This window comes from Aythya fuligula, chromosome 2 (genome assembly GCF_009819795.1).
Source record: "Aythya fuligula isolate bAytFul2 chromosome 2, bAytFul2.pri, whole genome shotgun sequence".
NCBI lineage: Eukaryota > Metazoa > Chordata > Aves > Anseriformes > Anatidae > Aythya > Aythya fuligula.
In genome coordinates, this window is record NC_045560.1 from 26,386,879 (window position 1) to 26,406,601 (window position 19,723).

At 42.5% G+C, this 19,723-nt stretch overlaps 1 protein-coding gene across 7 annotated transcripts in view; it reads left to right on the forward strand.

Moving 5' to 3' along the window:
* The window catches only part of DYNC1I1 (dynein cytoplasmic 1 intermediate chain 1), a 188,827-nt gene that overhangs the window by 143,214 nt on the left and 25,890 nt on the right, over positions 1-19,723 (forward strand). For all 7 annotated transcript variants that reach the window (XM_032181029.1, XM_032181027.1, XM_032181031.1 and 4 more), the window contains 2 exons: positions 577-710; positions 4,049-4,193. In XM_032181029.1, the coding sequence (XP_032036920.1) occupies positions 577-710; positions 4,049-4,193 (279 nt within the window). The remainder of the gene's footprint in view (positions 1-576; positions 711-4,048; positions 4,194-19,723) is intronic.

Sequence of the window (19,723 nt, forward strand, 5' to 3'; positions counted from 1 at the left end):
TCTCTGAAAAACAATGCTTAGAGTGGCAGGAGTGACATGACCCCAGCTTTTTAATGCTGTTCTGCAAAGTGACAGATGTCACTGATAAACGCTTCAGGTGCACATGACATTACATGTGTTTCCTGAAAAACAACTGATTTCAGAAATGTTTGTAAATAGAAGGGTATTGCATTTTTTATTAGAGCCTGGGGCTGGCAAGTATAACCATTAAGGTATTATCTTTAGTTTCTGCACCATTACATTGTAAATTCTCACCTGTCATCTCTGCCTGATTTACGATGATGTAGCAAAGACCAGTGCATTGCAGCTGCTCTGAAACACATGACAGACAGCGGCAGGGATGGCAGGAGCACTGCATCCTCGTTTGAGACATTGCATTTTCTTGCCACGTCCTGTGCAGAAACCAAAATCGTGTGACTGGGTCAGACAATTCCTTCTTCCCTTCCTGCTGCTCTGCATAACATTTAGAACTGAATTAGAAAAATAAATAAATAAATAAATAATGGAAAAAACAGCCAAAGAAAGTGAGAGCTGTGGAATAATAATGAATAATGGAATAATGCCTTGTTTTGATAGGAGAGCATGGAGCTGGTGTACAACAAGTCCAAACCGGTGGCGGTTACAGGAATGGCCTTCCCAACCGGAGATGTCAATAACTTCGTTGTTGGCAGTGAAGAGGGAACAGTCTACACGGCCTGCCGGCATGGAAGGTGACGTTCAGCATTTTCTCCTTCTGTGATACTGTCTGTCTGTGCTGGTGTGAGGTAGCCAAGTGTGTGTGGAGAGCGTTTAGATGTTTTTTCTCTTGGATCAACAGGATCTGTGCTGCTCTGCTCTGCAGCAGAGGGATGGGAGCTGCCCAACTTCACGCGTTGGTGTCACGGCTGTTTACACGGGGTGCTTGCCCCAGGCTCCCTTTGTAGTCAGTGGGGAGCAATAACTGCTGGGAAGGTCTGATTTCTCTCACCTTTTTCAGACATCCACTTGAAGCAGAGATGACTGGCACCTCTGAAATGCCTCCTTCTCAGCCGCGATTATAACGGAAGTCTAGACAGCTGGCTCAGGTGTAGCTGTCTCAGTCTGGGCAAGTTGAATCAGGCCCTAAGAGACAGTTTTGTTGCGGGGTAATCAGGCCTAAACCACTTGTGAGAGATGGTAATCCGCTTTATTTTTTACCGTCCTCGGCTTCATCTTTGGTCTCCACAGGCAGACAGCAGAGAAAAGCCACCATGGGCATGTATGTCTGTGTGTGAGAAGCAGAGCACGGTACTTGGGGCCTAATACATGGCCACCTGTGAAGCCGGACCAGAGACCGAGCTCTCGGCGGGCAGTTTGGAGATGCCCAATGCCCACCCTCTCCTGGAGGGCAAGACAAGGACAGTATCCCATCATCTGGCTGCAGTCAGAGCCGTTTTATTTGTCAGACCTAGCCTCAGCTTGCCATGCAGACACATGAGCTTGGGCAGACCCTCTCCCAGGACTGATATGCTGTGCTCCCTCACACAGCATAGTTGTTTCATGCTACAGTGAGTCAAAAGTCTGCACTTGTCCCTGAAAATCCTCCCCAATGGAGGCAAGCCAGAGAAAAACACACCAGGACAGAGCTAGTCTGCCTGCCCAGGCCAGCACTGAGGCCAGCAGTGAATATGGAGCAAGCAGTGCTGCTCCAATTTTCCTGGGCATGCCTCACTCTTCGGGTGTGTGGTTGACTGTAACCTGTCCTGGGGGTCTAACTACAACCCTGAATGACTGAACTGCTCTTTCTCAGGCCCTTGAATTTGTATGCATGATGTTTGTTGTTTTTTTTCTTGTCTGACTACACCAAGGAGGAGGCTGTTAGGATCGTTGTTTCCCAGGGCATCCTTTTAACTCAGACACAAATTTTACCTCAGTGTTGTTCAGGAGGGTTCAGCCTTACAGTATTTTTGTTCCTCTGCCCTAAATTTCTGAAGATAACATGTCTGACTTGCCCAGGCAGGCCATTAATACAAGACTTGAAACAATGACCTGGGAAAATCTTAGTCTCTCAAAGATTTTCTAGTAACATTTGGAACGATAGCTGAAATACTGTTTTTCAAAGTATAGATACATCTCCTAATGACAAGGATCTGAGTGCTTTGCTGTTCAGCACTGATCTTCTCTCTGCTTCTAAGGTGCAAATCCACGTTCATAATTTAAACAAGTTCCTTATTTTGCACCCTGTAAACTTTTTAAGGCTGCAGTTAAGAGCAAGAGACTCTCACCACAGGCCGCTGCAGAGATCAATTCCTTCTGTTCGCTGCAACGATCTGCAGGATGCTTGTGCGCTCTCGTAGCTTCTGGTAGCAGTTTCATCCTCTGGGACACTTGAGTGGCTTCTGTAAAGAACAGACTTTTTCACTGATAGATTTAAAGCTGACCCCTCACTTCTGTAGTTTGCGATACTTTTTGAATTCCTGTTTTATCATAGTCCCCGTTTTGGTTGACCAAATAGGCATTGACAGTGGTTTAAACAGTGGTTTAAGATTGTAAGGCTTCTATTACAAGTTCCTAAAGTTGTACAATCACAGTTTTACATATGTGTTCTTCAAAATATTTTTTATATTAACGTGTGTTTTTTTTTTTCTTTAGCCTACTGACAGTATTGCAATATCATGTCTATTTAGGCACTACACTGGTAGGCTGTGTGGTGGCTGATGGTTTGAATTAGTCTTGGGCTGCTGGGATAAATGAAGCATGCCCAAGGGCATTTCTCACTTCTGATCTTTCAAAGGTGCCTGGTTTGTTCCTCACAAGAGGAGGAAGGTGTCAGATCCTCTTGTTATTCCACCTTTTTAGCAAACCTTCTGCTGACCATCAAAGAACATGTTCTTAGTCCGTCCCCGCCTGTCTTCCCTAAAGCTTTTTGCTGTCATCCCCATTTTGTTTCCAGAGGCCCGTGTGTTCCTCAGCACAGCACAGCAGAGAGCCGTGGTATTCTGGAAAAAGGGGTGTCAACGCCTCGCAGATACGTGCGGTGCGCCTGGTGCTTGAGAAGTTCTCATCTCACCAAGTGCATGGCAGGCCGACGGGGATGAAACAAGACAAGTTTTGTACCGAGCACCTCAGGCACACACGCTAGCAGCATATACTTACTGCATGGGCTCCAGGGGGACCAAGGGAGGCCACACGCCCATGGTCAACAGGAGAGTCTGGGGACACCACGCTGGTGGTGCTGATGATCGGGCGAGGGACTGGCCTCCCTCAGGGCAGCTCTTCAGCTCTGGGGCCTCTGTATTCAGGCTGGCAGCCTTGTAAGAGCTGTGGCTATTTTTAAAGCCTTTTCTTCCCTTGGCAATTTTTGTATAATCATGTAATTAAATAGGTAGTTTCATCACTTCCCTCTCTGTGTACAGTGTGAGAAGGAAGTGACAACCGATTTGGCATCATTTGCTTACAGGAATGACAAAATTGCACGTGTACATAGAGTTGTACTTTTTCTTCCTAAGGACTATTCTAGCCTCATGCTGGTGCAATGCACGTCTTCCCATGTTCAAGTTAATGACTGTGATCCCTTATCATGCGAATAGTTCCTTCATATTTTGTGAAAAGGGATTTGCTTCCTAGTGACTTGACTGACTGCTGTGCAAAGTTATTTTAGATATTTAAGAGAAAAAGAACTGCAAATTATAAGTCATTAACATATTTGCATTTTTATTTTAATGGTTATTCCTTGTAATAATGGTATACTTAGATGTATAAGCTGTAGTTTGATTATAATTTCTAATTATTTTATAATTATACATAAATGATATTTCATGCTATAGTAGTAGGCAGTGTACGTAAAAGTCAGTAATGCAAGTCTTGAGAAGTGAAGGGAAAATATCTCCCTGGGCTGGATCCTGAGTATTAATTGTGCCCACAGCAGTAAGCCTCTGCAGGCAAAGGCCTTAGCGAAAGGAGAGAGCTCTATATATTAAATGGAGCTTTAAAAGGAACAAAACAAAATGATCTTAAAAAAAAAAAAAAAAAAAAAAAAAAAAACCAGATGTTAACTCACTTTGAATGAAAATGTCTCTTCCTCCTGCAGTAAAGCTGGCATTGGTGAAATTTTTGAAGGCCACCAAGGACCTGTCACGGGAATCAATTGTCACATGGCAGTGGGCCCAATTGACTTCTCCCATCTCTTTGTCACATCTTCATTTGACTGGACGGTGAAGTTGTGGACCACAAAGGTAAGAAAATAAAACCGGGATGTGAGGAGTAATAGTACTTGTGCAAATGCCGTTGTCAGAAATGTTCCAACTGAAATTCATTCACTGAAAGTGTGCTTAGGAAAGGCATAGTGATATGACTGTAAGTGAAATGCATACCCAGTGTAACTATGTCAACCATGTTTGCCTGGAGCCTACCCTATAAAGGTAGTTTCAGCTGGCTTGCACTTCAGTATTAACCCTAGTACTGAGCAATTTCACTAGGGAAGGAGATTAGGATGCCTTGTAGTGGCAGTCATCAAACAATCCATCCAGCACACCTTGTGCAGGCTAAATTGCCAGACTAATACTGTGCACCGTGACAGTGCAGCAGCAGGAGCATTTTCTTCTGATGAAGCAACAGGGGAGGCACACGTACGGCTTAATGCAATCAATATCCATCATGACATTCATTGCTGTAGGAGGTTTTCATAGCCAGAAAGTATAAATCGTCCCAATGACATTAGACACTGATGGCTGGAAGCCGGGAGGAAATACACACTGGAAGTTACATTCATGACCTCCATCAGTCTGTTACTGACTGCTCTGTGGATGCGGCCACACAACCTCTTACAGGGAGAGCACTGCGAACAATGGAAATGAAACTTTGAATACCCACACCCCACAGAAGTGTATGAATATAGACTAATGGCAGAGGGAATAAAAACTGCAGGACAGATTAAACAGGCCAACCTCTTTCGTTGTGCTAGGTGAAATACAAGAAGTAAAATTCTAAATATCTAAGTCATCATATTTATTCATATTTTTTCTTTCCTGAGTACATGCTATTAGTTTCTCAGCGGTGTTTGCTGTATTTTTTCCATTTTTAATAGTTATTTTTGTCGTACGCCAGAGTAGAGAATTGCATTTAAAATGCCAGGCTTTTGTCTTCATCATGTTTTCATGTCTGTGTTTGGTTCACATCTTGAGCTGCACCCAACAGATTTCCAGCTTTGGAAGTTGACCCCAGCCAGGAAATATCTCAGCGTGTGTTCCCCAAAGACATCAGGGCCTGGAGATGCTGGGACAGATGCTCAGCAAATGTAAATACAGAAGTGATCAGAGAGGGCCATGTGACAGCCTTGTGCTGAAAGCAGAAGCACTGTTATCTAGATAATACCTTGAATTAGCCTCTGTAGTAGGTTCATAATGCATTTGTTAATGGTCTGATCCAATGCACATGCTAATTAACAGGTATCTTTGCCTGATGAGCAATGACCATAGCTGACAGTTTCCTTTGAGTGTTACATTTTAGCAAGTTTGTAAGGAGGAAGGTGCATGATTTACCTAATTTGTACTATATACATCAGTGGACCCAGCCTCAACCAATGCAGAAGTGGTCCTGGGGGATGGTCATGGGTGGTAAATATTGGAAAGGGCTGCAGGATAACCCTGTGATAGAGAGCTGGCTGGGGCTGGTGAGGCTCTTTGGTGTCTGAGACAAGGGAGTGCTGGGCAGGGGTAACTGGGGGCAAGGGAACATCAGATAGCTGAAGCTGAAGCTAAGTAAGGTGAAAAAAAAATCTGGGAAGACTTTGTGGAAGATGAGAGGCTGGTACTGAAATACCTGTACTCCAAATGTACATGCCCAGAAAAGTCTATGATGAATATCAAAGCCATAGCTTGAGGCTGAATATGTCAATAAGGATCTCATCCATCTGTCGTTTAAATGAAATTATATTAAGGAGTAAGAAGGCATGTTGTTGGTTTTTTTTATTATTCTGAACTCCTGGGATGTCAGAAGTTAGTGGTAACACTAACACAGCATATTTTGGACACAAAGACGCTGCAGTTAGCAGTACAGAGTTATCCTTGTGGAAGAGTGCAGTGCCAAAATGGCTGGGTCAGATGCTGTTCAATACAGTCAGTTTTCAAAGAACCAAACCATTTAAATTTCTAATACCTATCAGGCTGTGGCTCATCTGGCAAGAGGGACTTCCTGAGAAAGCTGCTTGACCTTGCTGATGTGAGCAGGAATGGGCATGTGACACACCACAGCACCATTGAGCTGGAAGCAGTGTTATTGCTGTAGTGGATCCGCTGCTCGCTTCTGGAGCAGGTTTGAGCAGCAGCAGCTCCAGGCTGCAGCACTGCTAGCCACTGCCCTTTGAAGATATACTCTGAGGCACTAGGCAAGTTCTTGCAATGTGATGAATGTTTTCTTCTTCTTCCAGTCTGACTCCTGCAGAAATTTCTTTCCACACTATCTCTTGGCTGGAGTGAGTTAGGGCTCTCTCCATTCCATTTCCACAGTCAGGGGCCAGTTGATCAGTGGACTTTGAATAAATCCATTGGCACATTTGATTATGAAAAAAATAGTGGATTACTATGAAGCTTTTGAGTATTACTCCTGGTTTATAAGACCTTACTCAAATTGTTTTATTCCTTTGGTTTCTTATTTGTAAACTTAATCTCTCTATCAACATCCAAAGCCATGCTGCCTTCCGGCTTCTACCGGTGTTGTCTACTTAATCCTGTGCACATTATCCTCTTTGGTCATGAAATTCAATTCCTTTCTGTTTCACAGGTTCAGAGTCAATGTCCAATTGTAAAGTGAACCATAAAAGCTCTGTGTTTATATTGTCTATTGATGTGGTGTAGCACCCTGGGGTGCTTACAAGAAAGGCACTTTCATAGCAGGCATTTGACTGATGGATTGAAAGCCCTGTCTCCCTTAAAAACTCTGGATTGACATTTTATAATCTGTTTTTGCAGTTAACACATTTTCCATCCCAACTGCAGTTCAACGAGCTGACTGCGAATAAGGTTTTCCCTAACGGAAGAATGAAGGTTTCGCAGATAACACTAATAAAAGGTTCCTCTTATCACCCGTCATATTAGCCAATAATTAGATCCTTGGGTAAACAGTAAGCAACCAGAAGCAGTAGGAAAAGAAAAGTAATTTGCAAAGATAGTCACTTGATAGCCAGGGCATTACCTGGTTCCTGCTGAAGTCAATAGGGCTTTCAGCTTGAAATCGTGCTGTACTACGTCAGTGAGTCTGGGATGCAGAGCTGGCAAAGGAAAGTCCTGATGTGAAGTGTCTGTGGAGCTCTGCCCCTAATTAGGTATCGTTTGTACGACGCTTTGAAGAGGTAAAGTGCTAAGTGGAAATGCTAAGTGTTGCTAATTAATTAAGCACTAATCCTCATGAACGAATAGCATGAGGTTAAATAATGAAATGTAAGTATTGTTATTATTGCAGCAATTGCTGTGTGGAGTGGGGATTTTTAGATATTGTGTCAAGGGACAGAAGCTAGCTTGGAATTGTTAAAGCATAGCAAAACAAGCTAGTTTCAGCTAATGCCTAGAAAATGGCTTGTTTGCTGCTGAGGGAGTTAATAAAGGTCTGGGTAAAGAGGTGGATTTTGTTATTTTTTTTCATCCTTCACATATCTCGTTTATCTCTTATCCTTCTGTTGAGGATAGGTGCTAATGACTGAGTGTTTCCCCTAATGCATCTAATATCTAAGTCATACTCAGGTGGGCAGCTGCCTAGAAGAGAGACTGGAGTAACAGTAGCAGCATTGCTGTCTCCCCCTCCATGCTTATCTCCTTCCTGCCCAATGTTAAGGAACGGTGGTGAGTGTCATACTCAGAGGGAGGGATGGGGATGAGCAGACTGGTAGTAGGACCACTGCAAAACCATCAGCAAGGACTAAGTAAGCCAGAGGACGTGTGCCTTCAGCAATAGACTATTTTGTGTCCATGCTCAGCTTTGCCTTACTAGCATATGCATCAGTGGTAGCTCCTTCTTCCTGGTCCCCCTCCTTTTCTTTTCTTCTTCTCTTTCTTGTGCTGTTTTCTTTTGGTGTCTGCAGTCCATTGTAATATTTGAGAAACCACATTTTAAAGAGAAAAATTCGCCTTTCCAGTCTATGTGCCTTATGTACATTTCTGTACCTTCAATATCTTATCTGTTCACTCGTTATCTTGGTATGAATCAGTCCTGCCAATTCTTGAAGTAAAGGATTTTGCCTTGAACTTTCATACCTTCCTACCAGCATAAGACTTCAAACTCCATTTGAGTCTACAGGTTAAACATGATCTCCTTGGAGGTCAAGCCTTCTGCTAGAACAAAAAGAAGCACATGTGGTGCTGTTGTCAAAGACTAGTAGGAACTTTAGCTATGTTCCCCAAACCCTTCCCCAAAAAGCCTGGCTGATAGGAACTGATAGGAACAACTTGATAGGACTTACTGTGATGAAAACTGGTATCGCAAAATGAATCAGAGCATTACGTGATTGTGTGGATTAGTCACCAAGAGAACAATTCACTCACAAATAGGCAATTTTTAAAGTTTACAGGGTCAGGTTGTCACTTTTTGAAGATTAATAAGTTACTATTTTTTACAGTACAAATGCCATGTATCAAAATACCTGGTTACTGGCTCAGATGTTTTCTTGTATAATTTCAATCACGTTAAGTGGGTGAGTGAGAGACTCTTGTGTTACAGATAGCATTGCCTGCAGTTAAAGATCCATGTAGAGATATACTCAAATACTATTCACAATAAAAGGACAGTAGACTTAGTGAACTATTGCAACAGTTTGGTGAATTCTTCCTCATGAAAATTGTTCTTACCTCTTATTGGAAGTGATGGGATTAATGACTTAATGTAGTGAAGGCCATGGCGGCTAATTAGAGTTGATCATTGATTAGAGAAACTACCATTAGTGGTTAATAGGACAGAGTTTTCCCCTGTCTTACAGAAGACGTTCCTCTTCCAGTGAATGTGCAATTATTTATGAAGAGCTCCACAACAAGAGCATCCTGTAAGCCCGTGGTTTGGGCACCGAGCCATGCTGCAAAGGACTGCCTGAGTAAGACTTGAACATGTGTCTTCCCTAAGGGGAGGAAATGCTGTGATGATCTTGCCATTTTGCTCAGAGCTGCATCTCGGGTCTATGAACAACTATGGATTTGATGAAAGCAGGATCTTCTTGGAGTAGAGCTTTGATTTTAATGTGCTGACACTTCCTGATGAAAACCAGTTTTGTCCACTTGGGGCCAGCCCTGCTTCTCCAGTTTGTGACAGGATCAGACTGGTCTCTGGAGTGGTGAAATGCAGAGGTTTCATAAAGGATCTCTCTGAGGCCTTGAAGTGGGTGCTGCTAGGTGGAACTGCACAGGGGAGTTGGGGGAGGGTGGAAGTGTGTGGTTGAATAGCACTCATATGTGATGAGATCCTCAATTCGTAATTTTTGCTTGATCCAACACAAAAATATTTTGGGGCATTATTTCAGGAATTATTCACGTACCTTATCTTGTATACTCTTAAGTAGTTTTGATCTGGATTGAGTAAAAAACAGTCTTGAACCTGTTCATTCTTGACATTATTTTCTAAGCTTTCCTAAATTTGTTGGGCCACATTCAGTCTTCTTATATTAGCACAAAATAGTAACTTATTAATCTTCAAAAAGTGACAACCTGACCCTGTAAACTTTAAAAATTGCCTATTTGTGAGTGAATTGTTCTCTTGGTTACAAACGACTACAGGTCAATGACTAATGGACTTTAGATCTGTCTTACTGCATATTGGAAGTTGGATCCTCTTGGATCCTTTAATATTTTGGACATCTGTCCTTTGGTTTCTTACACAGCTGAATCCGAATGCAATCTCAATCTGTCTCTGGTACCATGGTGGGTTGGTCATCTTACAAGGGCTCAAAGAGTTTAGGGCGGCATAAGAAATAACATCAAGAGGAAAATGATGAAAAGAAAAAATATACGGTGAGGGAGACCAAAACTTTATTTAGTCCATTGTCGGAGCACATAGACTGAATATGGACTGCCCTCCCTATTTTCTTCTCTCCCTCTCTCCCATTTGTTTTGGTGGGGATCAAATGTCCAGCTCAATGGACTACTTAACCCTTCTTATTTCGGATACCTGGCTGGAACATCCCCCCCTGGCTGGATTACAACATGGAGCTTGTTTGTGAATCTGCTCATAAGGCTATCACTTTCCTTTGACAACACTTACTTTTCCAGCACAAGCTTTTTCTTTTTGATAAAAGCCATTAAAATGACTAATCTGATTAATCACTGTCCAAATGCTAATTTTACCTGATTATAGGGGAAGACAAAGGATGATAAAATAGTATGCTGAATTTCATGGAAATGGTCTCCCTGTGGTGTGAGTTCAGAATTTTGAGTTTTGTCCAAAAACAAGGCAATGAATGAATTTGCTTCAGAGCTCACTTTCTGTCAAAAGGCCAAGCTGACTTGGGGAAGAGGGTGGAGTTGCCTGTTCAGACAGGATTTTTTTAGTTTTTGCCCTTTACCTCTGGAGCCAGAGGTCTGGCTCTCATCCAGCTGTACAAAAAAGAAGATTATGGTATTTTCTAGGTAATTTTAAGGAGCAAAACCAAAGTGAAGTCAGGTGGCTTGAAATCAACCCCAAGTTCTTCACATGAAATTTTTCTCATGATTTTGGTTTTCAGTGTAGCCATATTTGAAAAGTGATAGGAAAATATTCCTCAGCTGGCCGACATATTTCATTTACTCATGCCAACCATGCTGCTCCTTTGTGAATCATTTTGTGAAGAATGGCATACGCAGAGAAAAGTAAAAGTCATCTAAAATGCTGAGGCTGTTCCAAAGAATTCACTGGGCTAACCTTTACTTCAGAAAATCCTAAGAGAAATCCAGCCGTAGCCAGTGAAAGCTTTATTTGCAAATGGAAAGTGGAATTTGATTTCAGGAGTCCATATAATCCATACAAAACAGAGTCTTGATTCCTTTTTCCCTGAAATCAAAATGCAAACCTCCCACTGACTGTTCTGGTGCAGAATTATGCTGAAGGATCAGGCTCGCATGTAGCAGTGAGCCATTTCAGGAGAATTATCAATATATAAAAGCCAGGATTTCTTCACTAATGGAAATTTTCTCCCACCTGCTTCATGCAGCAGTCCTTTCTCTGCTATGCGAGAGACTTTTGTTATCAGGAAAAAAGGAACCGTATTCAAAATCCTACAAGATGGAGTTCTCTTCAATAATAATTAGCCTCAAAATCATTGCTTGCTGACCCATGAAAGCTCTGCAGGCATCCTGGTGGTAGCAGCTACAAATACTAATCGGGACTGTTAGCAGACAGTGCTGTCACATCAGGCTGTTCTGCAATATTCCCCATGCTCCTGCCTGCTCTTGCTGGCACTTGGAACACTGAAGCTGAAACAACAGAGTTGCTTGAAAGCCTAATAATTCTCCAAGTCCGCACGCAATGCTGGGCCAGGTACCCTATGATGAAGCAGTATTTTCCATTAGAAAGAAAACCTGAATTTTCCAGGGCCTCATACTGAAGGTTTCAGTCAGAGTGACGGGGGTGGGATCACAGCAGTAACGATCCCCTGAAACCGCAGCTCCATTATCCCACTCCCCTCCTTGCCTGTCGCACAAAGTAATTTTCCTGTACCCAGCTGGAGCGGCAGTGGCATGCCTGCAGGCAGGGCTGTGAGCGAGCTGGAGGAGTGGGGGCTGCAAAACAGGGCAGGCAGTGATCCCAGCACAGAAGCACGGCTGCAGAAGAGCATACCTGGCCCTGTAGTTTAACCAGGAAGGACAGTGGAAGGAGAGAAAAAGGTGGAGAGGAAAGAGAAGGAGCTCAAGCTGTCTGTGTTTCTGAATGCTGGGTGAGTGAGCTACCGAGTTGAACAGCAGTAATAAAATATTACTGCAAGATTTTTTTTGTTTCTAGAGCTTTTTCCAGGAGTCAGGAACACACGTGCCTTAGCATTTGGTATGAACAGAAAAGTTGGTAGGCAATTGGAGCTGAACTACCTCTCTTTAGCAGCCTGAGGCCTGAGGCAGGCAGACAGTCCCACTGACTCAAGCAGGAGGTGGCCTCTAAGTGAGTGCTGCTGCCTCTCCTGCCTGGCAGGGGAGCCCTGTCACAGCAATTTGGCTTCCCCCGAAGCATCCCACTCATCTCCAGCGCTGCTTCCTGATCCCACCTGTGTGGGATACAAACAGCGGGTGACGACTGCAGGTAAAATACCACATCCGCCCTTCTTCAGTGTTTCATGTACGCTCTGAGTAGGGTTTGGTGATTCTTCCTTCTGTCAGTCTAGCAAAACCGTACCTGACTCATATTCCTCAGCAAGTCCCCCAAGTGCTCCTCTGAAAAAAAAATCCCGGAAAACAGTAATATAGAGGCAGGAGTAGGAGCGACAGAAACTGTGAATCAGTTTGCTAGGCAGGGACAATAAGATCTTTTATAGTTTTGAGCTTCTTAAAGAAGAAACTGAGCTGTCTTTAGAAGTAGTTATAAATTCCAAAAGAAAATGACATTTTTCAAGTAATCTGGTGATGGAAGTGCACAGTTAGTAGCATAAGATGAAGTGCTGGCTTGCTTAAATCATGCTTTAAATAAAAGGTGGAAAACTTGATTAACATTTAGCAATGAAGTCAGCAGTCTGAGGAAATACAGAACAAATGGCAAATACCTGTACAGGCTTCTCCGCTGTTTTGATCCACACAGCACCCAGCTTGATGTGGGCAAGTGGAGTAGAAGGTATTAACCTCAAGCAGTGGAAACCTGTAGGCACAATTTTTGCGAGTGTGGAGTAAGAGGGACTCCAGACTGGGAATAAAACTGGATGATCTAAAATGTAAAAACAAGCATACACCAGTGGGAACTGGTGAGAAAAGTGGGCTGGGGAACACTGTTCTCCATGGTGCCTCACTGTAACCCAGTCTGCATGTTAGCCTCCTTGTACAATCTTTCCTCAGCATGTATTGTAGAGTTTTGAGGCCTTACATACCTCCTGATGCACTGTACAGTTAATCTGTGGCAAGCAGATCTCAATCAATTTTATTTTACATCAGTCATCAAGTAATACACATTTATATCTAACTCACTGAAAATAGTTCCCCAGCTAATGTACAGTGGTAAAGAGGAATGCCGTACCTCATGCTCTTTTTCCTGAGAAAATAGGAAGGTCTTTTTCCACTGAGTAAGTGGAAAGGCAGGGTAGAAGACAGCTAGAAGACCAAAGAGAGCTGTCATCTGGCAGCACAGCCTGAACGTGTTGCATCTCTGTGGAGGACTCAAAACAGATCATGAGGATTAACCAAATCAGCAGTTTACCTGTCAGTGTAACTTCCAGGCTATCTCCACAGACCCTGAAAGCTCTGCTGTCTGGCTCTCTGACGCTCCTAAAAGTCAGGTGATGTCTGACTTTCCGAGCTCTTTTATGCTTTTTCTCCATGCTAGAGTATTAGGCCTTAAGATTGGTTCTCATTAAAACCGCCTGTGCCAATCATCAAACCTTTTTTTCCTTTGCTTCCTTCTTATATGTTCACCCGTGACGCTTTGACTTTGAAGGAAACCACAAAAATGTAATCATCATGTTATCTCCAGACTGGTCTGCTCCCATACCCCCTTCCCTTTCAGTCTCACCCTTGTCCCCTCCTCCGTCTATAATAATTCCCACATGTTTATGCAAAAATACTGCAGTTTTTTATTGTTGTCAATTAAGAGAGGCAACAGTTTTAGCATCTCTGCAAGAACAATGATTTCTAAATGTGAAAAGTTTTCTGCCTTGGTGTCTACAACGTTTAGGATGCCACAAAACAATCAGTGTAGTAACACTACAGTACTTAAATAAAACAGGGCTCCTAAGAGCATAGGGATCATTTCCACTCTCACTTCTTCCTCCCCTCTATCACTGTTGAATCTAAAAAAGAAGCCTGTTCCTTGGTTCACGGATGCAGTTTTACAGTTGATTTAGTGACCTAGTCCTCTGACAGTGAGGTGACACTGTGTGAAACTGTGTAACTGGATGCAGGTGCCATCATCTCCGAAATGACAGAAAAGCAGCGTATATGGGGAGTCAGTCGTGTGAGGCACTGAGCTCTCATTCCCACTGCTGTCATTAGGAGGTGAGGATTTTGGAGAATTTTCTTCCTTACATTTTAAACAAAAGAAGTGCGGTGCTTCTAACAGCAACGTGCAGACCTGAGGAGTAACAGCACAATAAATGGCTGTGTTTCCATTTAGTTCAACAGGGCCAGGAAACCAATCCCATCTTGGAGAGTAATTATTTTACTAACCACTGACTTTGCATTCAGCATCATTAGTCAAAGCAGAGGGGGCTTTACTATTCAACAGCTTGCCTTAAAGGTACTGAATAATATTTAAGAATACTTAGTGGTAGTATCTCTAGCCCAATACACCAATAATTGTCCATACATACTGGAAGATATGTTAGGCTACGGATCACACCTTGCAGTACTTAAAACATATTCACAGGTCACAGCCCAGTGAAATGTCCCGTGAGCCCCAGAGGCTCAACTGCAGTTCAGGACTGAATCCGACTGCCAACAGGAATTTAACAAAAGCTAAGGGAGTTACTACTCATATAGCTCAATTTAGTGCCCCTCAGTCAGACACTGAAATTGGGGGGCTAAAGTTGAAGAACATAAACGTCCACGTTTTGCTTTCCCACTGTCATCCATGAAGGTCTGTCTCTGCTTGGAGAAGGTGGGGCAAGACTGCAAGTTCTGAGTTGTACAGTATCGGGGTCTGGGGGATAATGATAGCCTGTGGGGAGAATGCAGACAGGCTTTGCTGAGCCATCAGGGATGTACCTGTAACTAGCACCTCTGATTTATAGCTTCTAGTGCTAGCTCTTGTAAGGCAATTTAACAGTTCCTGGGAGTACTGTGTCTTCTAAAAGTTAGCGTAATCTGAGCTAAACCAAGTCCCATAAACATACAGCAAAAGCAGAAGATGTTGGATTATCCAAAATTATCATAACTATTGGAAAACAGATTTGGGGAAAACATGGCAGTCCAGAACTGGCAAAATTCCCATTAAGATCAATCAGTCAGAATAAAAAACAAGGCATTGTTGACTCCATATTGAGTCAAATGGAGAACGTAAGGGCTTACAAGAGTAGCAGACCCTTACACACAGCAGAGGACTTACCCCCCCCATCACAAGACGTCTGCACAAGTAACCCCAAGCACCTAACACCTGGTGGCCCAGAAAGGAGACCACTGAAGGAGGAAAGGTCAAGACCGGGATGCAGCTGATCCAAGGAGTATTCACCTCAAAATTCCCAGCAGCTTTTAGGTTTCACTTACTCTGTCTGCGTCTTTTGGGTTGGCCTAGCTAAGGTGTCCCTCTCAATACAGAGAAGGCTGGGCCTAGCACTTAGGTCTATGAAAAGAGTGAAAGTACTCAGTTCCTAACCCAAGTGGAAGACCACAAGCTATGCCCTATATTGGTATCTTTTGCATCTGGTCAGTTTGGCTCCTTAACACTTGCCCTAAAGACAGTGGAGTTTTACTTCCCAATGTGAAGACTTCAATGAAATGCTACTGCTGCCTTCCAGTACTTCAGGAGAGCTTATAGGAAAGATGGAGGGGGACTTTTCACAAGGGCTTGTAGTGATAGGACAAGGGATAATGATTTTAAACTAAAAGAGGGGAGATTGAGATTAGATATAAGGAAGAAATTCTTCACTCAGAGGGTGGTGAGGCCCTGGCACAGGCTGCCCAGAGAAGCTGTGGATGCCCCATCCCTGGAGGTGCTCAAGGCCAGGCTGGATGGGGCTTTGGGTGACCTGGTCTGGTGGGAGATGTCCCTGCCCATGGCAGGGGGTTGGAATTGGATGATCTTTAAGGTCCCTTCCAACCCAAACCACTCTGTGAATCTAACATGTTACCTATGCTGGAAGAGATGTTATCTTTTGACACCACTTTGCAATTTTAATTTTATATATATATATATATATTTAGTGAATAAAGGCTAATTATACAAGTTGCCTGCCATAGGGGCCAAATTTCCCTCTTCCCTTGTTCAAGGGCCAGACACAACAGCCACTCTGCTCGGGAACACTCTGGGACTGCTCTGTCCAAGTGCCCAAGAGCCAGAGTTTGAGCCTAAAAAAACACGCCACCTAGTTTGGAAAGTTTCTGTGCCAAGGATTAATGAATCTGTCATATTTGCTGCACACACAGAAAAATTAAATTTGCTTAAATCAACTTACAATACTGCACCACATTCATGGCTGTAGTTAATCAGCGTCAGCCAGAACGAAGGATTTTGTCTATTGTCTTTACAAGAGGAGAAAGTGGAGTGAAAAGAAAAAGGAGATAGGATGCTCAGTAAGTGGAGAGTATGGTGTCACCATCCATCTGCAGTGTTGAAGGTACAGTCTAGAGAAGTACCTTTAGGTGGAGCTGACACCCACAGAAATTGTGCCAGTGTGTAAAACACTCCTTTCATGAAACAGGCAAGGCCAATTGCTTTTTCCATGGCTTTTAAGAAGTCAGATGCTAGTTAAAACCTGTGAATATGTATACATTCCTTTATATGGCTAATTAGCTGCTTTATGTGTGGCGCCTTCTGGATTAAAGCAAATTCTATGCAAATAAGCGGAATAGACTGGTCAACTTTATACGTGGAAAAAAAATGCTTCTTTTATATAAATATCTACTATTTTTTTAAGGTGAGTTTCTTATTTCATAGACAAGTGCTAATTCCTAGACAGCTCCCACGTATTTAAAATGTTCACTCTGCATTGTTCTTTTAAACAATGACTGACTGTATACAAACACTGAGGAGGAACAATAGATTTTGACTATCTGCTTAAATAAATGAGACAAAAACACGTCTTAGAAATGGCTTTTTCACTTTTTCCGCTAAATGCTCAATTTCTGTCCTGCTGAAATCAATGGCAAAACTCCATTGATTCAGCAAGGCCAAGTTTTCACCCCAAACAGTCTTTTTTTTTTTTTTTTTTTTTTTTTTTTTTTTTTTTTTTTTCCAATAAGTAGATTTGGTTCAAGTCTGTCTGAAGATACTGTTTTAAACTATTTCTTCTGTTCTATTGAGTAACAGAGCGGGTTGATATTTAAGAATGAAAGCTCATCAAGTTTAAATTTCAGTTGTTTTATAATAATAGCCATATGTTAGTTATAGATTGTGTAAGTCTGAAGTTTTGGTAATTTAAAACTGCTTTAAAGTGACCTTTACATGGTTCCACATTTCAACATTTTCTAGAAGTGGTTGGTATCGGTCCTTACTCATAAATCCTTACATTAAAAGAATCTGCAGGGCCTGGGCCCTTAGTTAAGAGGCTTATAGTACGGAAGTCCTGCAAACATTTATATACACACTTAATCTTACAAATCGAGTCTTCACATTGAAATCAATATAACTGTTCTCAGTGGGTGAAATCAGACAGGATGAAATGTTAGGTTTTAAGAAAGGTCACTCTCTTTTTAATCATTGAAGACAGGATGCTAAGCAAGAGGGACATTCAGCCTGATCCAATGCAGTTGTTCTTTAGTTAAAGGGTGCAATACAGAAAGACATAGTATGGGAAATGCATTTTTTTTCCCCATTGAACACTAGACAAGCTGGGAGAGCAGATACACTGCAGGAACTATGAAGGCTGTAGCCCAGCTGCACTACCACTGCCTGGTGCTGCTGTATGATGGGTCTCTCTCCCTTTTTTCTCAACCATGCTGCAGTTGATCTTGCCTTTTGCTTGGGCTACTTACATGGCTGCTGCTGCTGATGATGATGACGATTATTATTTTTTATTTGTTTTTTCCCTATCTTGCTCCACTGCCTATTCATCTCCGTTTATTTGTGTCTCGCTCTTTGTATGTCTGAGATCACTCTAAAAAGATAAATAATTTTTGTCCAGGTTTTCGCTCTGCTTTCATATCTGACTGAATATTTCCACTGTTAAGTTAAATGCAATGCACACTGCGTATCTGCTGTGCTTTTCACCTCAAATACCATTACTCAGAAAGTGTTTTTCTTTTTCTAACAGGGAAACTGAGGCACACTAGCTAAAGCCATTTGCTAGAAATTGTACAGGAAGACTCACAGTAGAGCAACATCTCCTGACCTTTCCTTTCAATGCTTTATTTTTTGGTCATGAATTAGAAAAGAAACTGGCAAAACTAAAAGAGCATTAAAAGTGTCACACTCAAAATAAGATCAAAACAAGCTTTGATATGTGGACAAAAAGGAAACATTGATTGAAATCTGCTCTGGATTGATTGATATCTTAATAGTCCCTTTACTTCTATGGAATTTTGGTACTTCTCCCATGACACTTAATGTTAAAGTGCTATATGTGCTGCACATTTCCCATGTCTAAGAAAAATATTGGCCACCTAACAGCTGGCCAGATTTCCTTTCCCTTCAGTATAGTATTGTGCTCCATGCCCATTTTTCCAGCGTTTAGATGGCTGATGTATTTGAACCTAATTTTCAGTGAAAACATACAATGCTGCAGATAGGTATTGTGGCTCTGTATTGACCACTCTAAATTCTGTTCCCTGGTTCACAGCTGAAGAAATTCACTCTGAAATTTCCTATGAAATACCTCTGCCTCTTCAAAAGCTGAGTCTTCATTTGGCCCTCGACCCTGCATATGCTTTAGCATGGGCATGCAAGTAATTCCATTAACACATGTAACTCCCTCCACTGGCACTGATAATGTACTAAGCAGATACATATGTTTGGAGAGTTGGGGTTTGTTTAAGTAAGAAACTATTCTTGTAATTTTTTTCCTACTCTTTTGCAAAACTCCAGCTTTGGAAAAAAAAAAAATAAAGTTGTTATATAAATTTGAGGTAATAACCTCAAGCTCTAATTTAATTTTATTGTCACATAAAACAAAATGTTTGATACTCTTAGGAAATGCATAAAAGCTATTAGGCCAGTTATGAACATTTGGGACCTGGTCGTATAATCATTCAAAGTGTCTTTCGTTAATCCAGGTATAGGGAAAACTGGCCTATGGAAGCCAATCCCTTAGCATTTTTAGTGTTGTTTTTCAAATGACAACATCTTGTAATTAAATCTCTGAGCACTTTATTATAGTTTTGTTACACCTGCGGTGAATGAAAATATTTTTAAATTATTTACAATATGGTATGGCAACAAAGCCACTTGGTGTGAATCCTCCCAAGCAGCGATGAAGGACGGTAGGCGTGCATCCACGCGCTCTGCCATGTGCTGCTGCCCAGACATCGAGGGAAGCCCTATGTAGGGCTGGAGGACCGAACACAAAACTGGCAAGGACCTGGCAGCAGGCAGAGATTAAGCTATTTTATTGTGCAAAATTAACAATATACGAAAGGAAAGCGATGTAATGATTACAATCAGCTGCTTCACGTCCAGGAAAAAGTGTGTCACGGCCACGCAGCGCGGTGCCAGCACCTGCAGCGCCGTTTCTCCCGTGAAACGAACAGAGGCGTGCTCTGCAAGGAGTGTGCTGAGGTTGGGGGCGCCCTGTCAATCCCATTTGGGGGTTTTCAGAGTCACCCCGTGCCACTCCTGGTTTCTGGCCCGAGTTTTCACCAGGCGCAGGTCCCGTTTCTGCGGGTCCCCGCCGAGGAGCTGCTGCAGGCAGCTGACGGGCTGAGGGAGACAGTTAACAAAAAAAAAGTCCCATTGTTTAGATTTCTGTCACAAGCCGCGAGAACAGTTAATTCCCTTTATCTCCTGAGCTTTCATTATCATTTAAATTTCATTTCCC